Consider the following 9451-nt stretch of genomic DNA (forward strand, 5'->3'; position numbering starts at 1 on the left):
CTCTCCGAGCCTGTGAGTGTCTGGAGGCAGTTGGAGGATGGATGGTGGCTAACAGATTGAGGTTGAATCCTGACAAGACAGAAGTACTGTTTTGGGGGGGGCAGGGGGCGGGCAGGTGTGGGGGACTCCCTGGTCCTGAATGGGGTAACTGTGCCCCGGAAGGACCAGGTGCGCAGCCTGGGAGTCATTTTGGACTCACAGCTGTCCATGGAGGCGCAGGTCAATTCTGTTACGATACAGAAGCAATGCAGCTGCGAGCTGCTTGCTTGAAAACATCACATGATGTTGGGACTGTCCGTGGGAAACAGAGGGCACCGGAATTAGCTCAGAGTGTAATATGAGCTGGACAGGAAGTGTTTGCTCTCTCTCGACTGCTGGAGTTTGAAGAGAGCAGTCATGTTTTTTTGTAACGCTGCAAAGACAGAAATAAAGGCATGTAAATACGTTTCTGTCTATCTCCCTTGCCGGGGGGGGGACAAAGGGGGGGTGTTCTTCTCACGCTGAGAAGGATTGCCTATCGCGACCTCTGCCTGGATCTTGCCAGGAAAGCAGACAGGGAGATCAACAGGAGACCAAGCCAGGTGCCTGGGAGAGTTGCCAGCTTCTCCTGTTAAAGGCTTGATTTCCAACAAATTCTGTGTCCAGGGTAGCTGTTTACCAGCTCCATCTGGTACACAGGATGAGACTCTACCTGCCCGCAGACTGTCTTTCCAGAGTTGTGCATGCTCTGGTTATCTCCCGCTTGGACTACTGCAATGCGCTCTACGTGGGGCTACCTTTGAAGGTGACCCAGAAACTACAACTAATCCAGAATGCGGCAGCCAGACTAGTGACTGGGAGCGGCTGCCGAGACCACATAACACCGGCCTTGAAAGACCTACACTGGCTCCCAGTACGTTTCCGAGCACAATTCAACGTGTTGGTGCTGACCTTTAAAGCCCTCAACGGCCTCGGCTCAGTATCCCTGAAGGAGCGTCTCCACCCTCATTGTTCTGCCTGGACACTGAGGTCCAGCGCCAAGGGTCTTCTGGCGGTTCCCTCCCTGTGAGAAGTGAGGTTACAGGGAACCAGGCAGAGGGCCTTCTTGGTGGTGGCACCCTCCCTTCAGATGTGAAGGAAATAAGCAGCTATCTTGTCTTTAAAAGAGATCTGGAGGCAGCCCTGCTTAGGGAAGTTTTTAATACTTGATGCTGTATTGTTTTTAACACTCGATTGGGAGCCGCCCAGAGTGGCTGGGGAAACTCAGCCAGATGGGCGGGGTATAAATAATAAATTATTATTATTATTAAAAAACAAATGCGAAAAACAAGCAAGCAAGCGTTCTCGATGACGTGCCAACAGCAATGGTCCAAATGAGAGTTTCTCTGAGCAGCGGCACCCTTCTCCCATTTCCTATCGCCACGGTTCTCAGAATGATGCGAGAAAAAGGTTCTGTTAGGTCCTGGCTCACGGCTTGTGAGGCAAACTCTGGTCAACAATCAGTTGCCAGGGTACCATGTTGCCGCTGCCTCTTCAAACTCTTCACTTCCTCACCTGACATTTTGGCCCCTAGCGGTCCATGGCATTCCCTTTCCCATTCCTGTGGTGGATTTATTCACGTACCAGAGACCCCGTCGACACCGGCTCCCTGGAGGAATTTGAGTGCGAGGAGGAGGTGCCCGAGGAAGACGATGTCTGCTGGGCCCTGGGAGAAATTCTGCTTTATTACTGCCTGGCTGTGGCTGCTATAAGGATCATCTACATTGGTGCAGACTGGGTAATAGTCTTTTATTAGACATATTCCTCTTGTGTGTGGCCGGAGGACAGAAGGGGAGCCCAAAGAGCTGTCTTGTTGAGCCTTTGGCTTCCAACAGCGGCCAGCTGGATGTCCAGAACTTTTATTTCCCTTCTCTTCCCTTCCCCTCCCCTTTTTATGAAGATCACCCACTCTGAGGTAAAAGGTAAAGGGACCCCTGACCATTAGGTCCAGTCGTGGCCGACTCTGGGGTTGCGGCGCGCATCTCGCTTTATTGGCCGAGGGAGCCGGTGTACAGCTTCCGGGTCATGTGGCCAGCATGATGAAGCCGCTTCTGGCAAACCAGAGCAGTGCATGGAAACGCTGTTTACCTTCCCGTCGGAGTGGTACCTATTTATCTAATTGCACTTGACGTGCTTTCGAACTGCTAGGTTGGCAGGAGCAGGGACCGAGCAACGGGAGCTCACCCCGTCGCGGGGATTCGAACCGCTGACCTTCTGATCGGCAAGTCCTAGGCTCTGTGGTTTAACCCACAGCGCCACCCGCGTCCCAATTAGTAGGACCAATTCAGCCAGCTAGCCCTGGGGATTATCTGATTGATTTTTGAGTGTGAGTATCTGGAGGCGGTTGGAGGATGGATTGAGGTTGAATCCTGACAAGGTTCAATAAGTATTGTTTTGGGGGGACAGGAGGCGGGCGGGTGTGGAGGACTCCCTGGTCCTGAATGCCTCCCACACGGATCACGTTCACAACCCGAGCATCCACTGTACACATATCAATAATGGAGGATTGTTCTGTCAATGGTTCCTAAATTATTCTAGCCAGGTGGAACCTCCATATCCCGGCACAGTGCAGCTCAGGATACCAGTTGCAGAGTAGCAACAATTCGAGCGCCGGTGGTGACGAGATACCCTTTAATAATAATAATAATAATAATAATAATAATAATAATAATAATTTTTTATTTATACCCCACCCTGATTCAAAAACCGGGCTCAGGGCAGCTAACAACAAATTTAAAACACTTTAAAACACTTAATTATAAGAGCAGCATAAAATATGGTATAAAAACATGAATAACTATAAAATCCCATATTTTCCGAGAACAGATCGTCCCGAAATGTGGTGGTGGAATTCAGCCATGCAAGAAGGTTAGATATACAAAAGGTAAATTTTAATTCATTTGCTGCAAAAAAAAAGCATTTCTTATTAAGCAAAAGTCAAGGAGTAACTGGAAGTTTAAAAACAACCTGCTGTTTGCTTTGGAGGAGACAATTGCCACATACCCAACTGTCCTGTTTTAAGCAGGACATCCCGGAATCACAGAATCCTATCTTGAATGTTCAAAATAATTCTTTTAACCCATTATTGCTTTGTTCTTTTGTAAACTGCTTTGAGGGTTGTTTTTTTTACCATCAAATGGTGTGTAAGCTGTAAGAAATATACTAAATAAGAATAGATCAAATTGTGAGGCAATGACTGAGAGCGTGTCGCTCTTCCCCCCGCCCCAAACTGCAGAAGATCCAAGTTTATTGCGCAACAGGTTCAAGACGAGATTGAACAGCCAGAAAGGGGTGACATAAACTTTTGAAGCTTCCCTGTATGTCCCAGAATACAGTGCAAAATACATCCCAGTTACATCATGAATACATTAAGAAGAGGTTGGGTTACACAGATTACATCATGAATACATTAAGAAGAGGTTGTGTTACACAGGATTAACATATGGAGGAGGGAGGGGGGAATATGCAGAGCTGGAGATATGCGCAGATAAGCACATCCTGAGAAGACAATGGTCCATGTATGCATAGTCTGTCACCTGGCATCGCCCGGAGGAAGGGCTTGGCAGAGTGATTTGACAGGATTAGGGTCTTGACACCTTGCTTGAGGGATTATGGAGGACAGCGGAGGTGTCATGGAGTCCTAGAGAAATTGAGCAAATTGGCACGTTGATTTTCTATGAATTTTATAGATTTTAGTCCCTTTTGACATTGACAGTTGGAAATAAATGGACATATTGTAGCGAAGAAGAAGGTGAAGAAGACATCCCCCCCCTTCCGTATCAGTCCCCCATTCGGAGATAGATTTGCATTAAAGTTCTGTAAGAACTTGCAAATCTTTTCTCTGCACCCTAAATCTCGGTGAAGGTAGGGGTACCCTGTGAGTGCGTGTCGCTCTTCACTGTCACCCAGTGAGTTTATAGTAGGCTGGGGATCAAGTACAAAACAGTGATCTATTTAATAGGTGGATTAAACTAGGGTTGCCATATCCAGACAGAAAAGTTGTTGAACTTTTTTTGGGGCAAAGCTGTTCCGATTTGTTTGTTTGTTTGTTTGTTTTTTTGCCAAAATTCTAGAACTTTTTTTTTAGTTTAGGCCAAAGTTGTTTGACGTTTTTGAGTTATTTTAGGGATGTCCAACCGGTCGATTGATTGAACCAGTTTCTGATTTGATCCCAGAATGTCCCCTGCTGGGGCGTCCCTGTTTTCACTGGAGAAATGGTGGAGGGCACGGAATAGGATGTCCCTCTTTTCATTGGAGATACGTTGGAGGGTATGGCAGCATGGTGGCGATGCTCTTTGAGAACCACTGAACTCAGGCGAAAGTGGATGGCAGCCTTGCTATTTCTTCACCGCAAAAGTAACCCCCTCACCTCTCTCTCTCTCTCACCTGATACCTGCTAGTGTTGTAAACAAAAATTGCCCTTTTCCCTTATGGGGTATCCAAGAGCCCATATAGAGTCCTTACGTAGGTTCCCTATTGGTAGGAGAAGATAACAGAGGCTAACCAGAGAGAATTGAGAAGCAAAGCAGCTAGTAAGCCTGATCTTTATTGATCTGTTGCAACAGGGTCCTCACTCACCACACGCAGGAGAGAGGAGGGACCTAGAAAAATGGCATGCAAGGCCTTATAAAGACTTTTGAAATTGCCACCCTGTAGATCAAGACCACCCCCAGAAACATCATACATAATCACAGAAGGGGTGTAACCTAAGACCACCCCTCAGATACATCACACCTACATCACAGAAAAGGCGGTCTAAACAGAAATTTGAATATTGTTTTTCTCCTGTCGTTGTTTATCTCCTGTCTGGCAGGTTACTTGATTGGATTGCCTGGGGAGCCTGGCCTTTCTTTTGTAGTGATAAATACTTAGTTCCTGGGCCAGGTCACAGGCTCACACCATATTCAAACACAGACATACCCTTAAGACAGGATTTGTGAAGGGAAAGACAATGGGGAGGCTTTTCCACTTTGACCTTGCAGAGAAAACATTGCTCAGTTTAGGACTCAAAATGGCTTCAGGTCTGTCTTCCTGTGCTGATCTATGTATCTGCGGTTATGAACATTACCATATATCTAAGACCTCAAAATTTCTATCACAATATCCCCCCTTTGGGGCTAGAATTTTCCCTAAAAATTTTTGCCCCACAAATAATAACATGGTATGTTGTAAATGGATGCCTTTGTGTAAATATATAGGATGTCCCTCTTTTCATTGGAGATACGTTGGAGGGTATGGCAGCATGGTTGCGATGCTCTTTGAGAACCACTGAGCTCAGGCGAAAGTGGATGGAAGCCTTGCTATTTCTCCACCGCAAAAATAACCCCCTCGTGTCTCTCTCTCTCACCTGATACCTGCTAGGTTGCCAGGACCCCACCGACAGGTGTCAAGACAGCGTGTGCGGCATCCTGGGGTGCCTAAGGAAGCTGTTTACAGGAGAGTGTGACAGGGACGTCGACGAGGATGAGGTGTCCCCCAGTTCTCCTTCTCCCAGGAAGGAGACGAAGGAGCGCCTCTCCAAGCTCAGCCAGCAAACCTTCTGTGACAGCGACTCCGTGGGCACCTCGGAATCGCTGGTGTCCTCATGGAAAGGTAGCCAGACGGGTGATACGGACGGCAGCGCCTCCAGCACGAAAGGGAGGAAGATGGCGGTGAGGCAGAGGAGCCCCAGGCGCGTGCCCTGGATGCCCGAGGAACCGTGTCCCCGCTGCAAAGCCAAGAGGACCAGAGAGTGGCTGGCCCAGCACTTCTTTGACCCAGAGTGGTGTTCTCCAGGGAAGCGCAACTGATCCTGAGGGGAGTCCCTTCCGGGGAAGGGAGACAATGTCCACACACAACCCACTTTCGGCCAGGCTTCCTTCAAGGGTTGTTGGCCTGGGCGAGGAGGGTGAGATGGGCGACTCGCACCTCTGAGAGGTGGCTGAGGGCTGAGTCGTGTCAATAAAGCTCCTATACCACATATGCCTGTTGTCTTTGTCCACGGAGTTTTCTTGGCAGGGATACTGGAGTGGCTTGCCGGTTCCTGCTCCAGGTGGATCACGTTTGGTCAAAACTCTCCACCATGACCTGTCCATCTTGGGTGGCCCTGCATAGCATAGCTCATAGCTTCTCTGAGTTATTCAAGCCCCTTCGCCACGACAAGGCAGTGATCCATGAAGGAGAATTATGAAGAATTATGATGCTTTTGTATTCTGGTGCTGGAGAGTCCATGGACTGCAAGATCAAACCTCTTCATTCTGAAGGAAATCAGCCCTGAGTGCTCACTGGAAGGACAGATCCTGAAGCTGAGGCTCCAATACTTTGGCCACCTCATGAGAAGAGAAGACTCCCTGGAAAAGACCCTGGGGCTGGGAAAGATGGAGGGCACAAGGAGAAGGGGACGACAGAGGACAAGATGGTTGGACAGTGTTCTCCAAGCTACCAGCACGAGTTTGACCAAACTGCGGGAGGCAGTGGAAGACGGGAGTGCCTGGCGTGCTCTGGTCGAGGGGTTCACAAAGAGTCGGACATGACTAAATGACTAATCAACAACAACATACCACATAACGTTCTCCTCTTTGCAACGTGCTACGAAGGCGGCCGGCTTGTTGGAACACCGTTTGCCAACTGAATGGTGCCGTCCGTGAGAAGCCGTGCTGTGTCAGGCATGGAGAGTCCTCCCCTCGCTTCGGTAACTTCACAGACAAGAATTAACGAGCGGTTTATATTTTATAGTTGTCAGGTGCTGGTGGTGGTTGCTCGTGAGTAACCAGGCAGGACTCCGACCTGTCTTTAACAGGATTTATTTGGTGCAAACTATTTACAGTGCAGAACCACAAAGTTCATGTCCATCTCAGTCACTTGCAGATTCTGGGAGTGGCCCCTTCCGGTTTCTCCCCAACATAAGAACTTAGACACCCCAAATCTCCTTACGTTTCACCCCTCTGCGTAAACTGGGTGACGGAAACAGCATGTCTGCCTCCTGGTCAGCCGGACTAGGTGAGGCGCTTGGGCTCTCAGTAGCATCTTCAAGCCCTCCCCTCGCTTGGCCTTTCCCCCTCTGCTCCACTGGAGGTGTGGCTTTCACCACCGCTGGACTAGACGCTGCTCCTCAGAAGCCTCGGAGGCTCTCTGTAACCCCCGCCTCCTGTCAGGATCTGCATTCGACCGAGCTGATAAAGCTCATCTTCCTCCGGCCTCCGAGTCCTTCGGAATCGCCCCCGACGAGATTGACGACCTGAGCCTCTGATAAAGCTCCAGGCACATCCCATTCAGCAGAGAATCCAAAACAGCACGCAGAAGTGATGAGATTTATGGCTACATTGCTATGCTTTATTACTAAGCTACGCAGACAGAAAAATACATTCACTCCCTGTGAGAGCAGAGAGCAACTGAAACAAAGGAACAAAGAGCAGGAAACCAGTACGTCGCATCTGTCTCCCGTCACCTGTGAGACTTCCAATAACCTGGACTGTCTCTGGAATGTAAACAGAGTCTTGTGACTCCAAAGCACTGCTCAGTGGCAAACAGAAACTAACACCTCCCTCCCCTGTTCCGATGGCCGTTCCCTGACAAGAGTCTTTTTGATTCAGTCATCTGGTTGCAAGCAAAAATCGACATCTCTCCACATTTAGAGTTGGTTATTCTAAATCCTCCCCCTTCTGTCTCCAGCAACATCCTGGGCACCACTGGGAAGTTCCTTCTCCTCTCTGCATTCTTTGTTCTCTAATACGGACGGATTTCCTAGTTCTTGGGGAGGGAGGGTCCCCTCAGGGGCGTCTTACCCATAGAGGCTAGTGGCATGGGGCGCCAAGTGCTGGTCCCGGGGGTTAATCAAGAGGCAAGGTCCAAGTCCAGTCCATGGTCAAAGAAGCAATATGAAGGCAGTCCGTAAACGTCGAAGCTGGGTGCAGGGCAGGGTTCAGACAGAGACTGACAACCACCAACGTTGCACCTGCAACTTGGGACTGGGGCTGACTGGCTTTTATCTGCCCCGAGGCATAGGGCGGCCCCGGTCCACAGGTGACTCGCCTCTCCTGGCTTGGAGGTGAGCACTCCTCCTGCAGGAACTTAGTTCCCTCCGCCTCTCTGCCCTGAGCCTCTGCAGCTCAGGAGAGGCTGGAGGGTTACTGGGCCCAGAAGCAACCTCCTCTTCCCCTGACGGGGCTTAGAGTGGAGCACCTGCAGGCAATGGGTCCTCCATCACCTCAGGAGCCAGAGCAGACTCAGCTGATGCCTGCACCTGAGGATCCAGCACAGGTGAGGACCCTTCAGGCTCAGGCCCCAGCCCCGGCTCAGCTGGAGGCAGGGAATCCTATGCAGGCTGGGATTCCTCAGGTTCAGCCTCTGAGTCCGAATCCCAGGCCTTCACACCAAGTTCTGGAGGGCGCCTGGCAGAATAAGGGCAACTGCCCCCACCGTCCTGAGAAAACCCCTTAATTCCGATTTTATTTTATTCTTTGGTAGATTTACAGAAAGGAAAACGCACACCAATAATAAATTTTAGATAGGAGGAAGACTAGACATGGGTGCACAAAGCATCACTATTTTGACTGCAGAAGGTCCCGGGTTCAAATCCCTGGCATTGCCAGGTAGGGCTGGTACAAATTCCTGCCCAAAGCCCCAGAGATCTGCTGCCAGACAGTGTAGACAATTTGGAGCTACCTCAGGGTGGGGAACCTTTGTCCCGCCAGAGGTTGCAGAACTACAACTCCCATCAGCCCCAGCAATAATGACCAGTGGCTAGGGATGATGGGCGGTGTAATAATAATAATAATAATTTATTTGTACCTCACCCATCTGGCTGGGTTTCCCCAGCCACTCTGGGCGACTTCCAACAAAGATTAAAAATAGATTAAAATGTCACACATTAAAAACTTCCCTAAACAGGGCTGCCTTCAGATGTCTTCTAAAAGTTTGGTAGTTATTTTTCTTTGACATCTGGTGGGAGCGTGTTCCGCAGGGTGGGTGCCACCACCGAGAAGACCCTCTGTCTGGTTCCCTGTAGCGTTGCTTCTCACAGTGAGGGAACTGCCAGAAGGCCCTCGGCGCTGGACCTCAGTGTCCAGGCAGAACGATGGGGGGTGGAGACGCTCCTTCAGGTATACTGGGCCAAGGCCATTAAGGGCTTTAAAGGTCAACACCAACACTTTGAATTGTGCTTGGAAACGTACTGGGAGCCAATGTAGGTCTTTCAAGACCAGTGTTATGTGGTCTCGGCGGCCGCTCCCACTCACCAGTCTAGCTGCCGCATTCTGGATTAGTTGCTGTTTCCGGGTCATCTTCAAAGGTAGCCCCACGTAGAGCGCATTGCAGTAGTCCAAGCGGGAGATAAGCAGAGCATGCACCACTCTGGCAAGACAGTCCGCGGGCAGGGAGGGTCTCATCCTGCAGACCAGATGGAGCTGGTTGTAGTTCAGGAACGTTTGGATTCCCCGCGCCTGGCTTACCTGCT

General features: G+C 49.9%; 1 protein-coding gene across 1 annotated transcript; it reads left to right on the forward strand.

The window, feature by feature from the left end:
* The first annotated feature begins 1422 nt into the window (after positions 1 to 1422).
* Positions 1423 to 5977, forward strand: SSMEM1 (serine rich single-pass membrane protein 1). Its single transcript, XM_081210531.1, has 3 exons — positions 1423 to 1756; positions 2845 to 2902; positions 5380 to 5977. The coding sequence occupies exons 1-3, from the start codon at positions 1559 to 1561 to the stop codon at positions 5805 to 5807; spliced, it is 684 nt and encodes a 227-aa protein (XP_081066657.1). The 5' UTR covers positions 1423 to 1558; the 3' UTR covers positions 5808 to 5977.
* The last annotated feature ends 3474 nt before the right edge of the window (positions 5978 to 9451 follow it).

The sequence above is a fragment of the Podarcis bocagei genome (genome assembly GCF_964188305.1).
Source record: "Podarcis bocagei genome assembly, chromosome: 10".
In the NCBI taxonomy this organism is placed as follows: domain Eukaryota; kingdom Metazoa; phylum Chordata; class Lepidosauria; order Squamata; family Lacertidae; genus Podarcis; species Podarcis bocagei.

Coding starts and splice junctions, on each gene's coding strand:
- SSMEM1 (XM_081210531.1), top strand. CDS start 1,559: ATGGCATTCCCTTTCCCATTCCTGTGGTGGATTTATTCACGTACCAGA. Junction 1,757..2,844: donor TCTACATTGGTGCAGACTGG/GTAATAGTCTTT, acceptor TTCCGAGAACAG/ATCGTCCCGAAATGTGGTGG. Junction 2,903..5,379: donor GAAGGTTAGATATACAAAAG/GTAAATTTTAAT, acceptor GATACCTGCTAG/GTTGCCAGGACCCCACCGAC.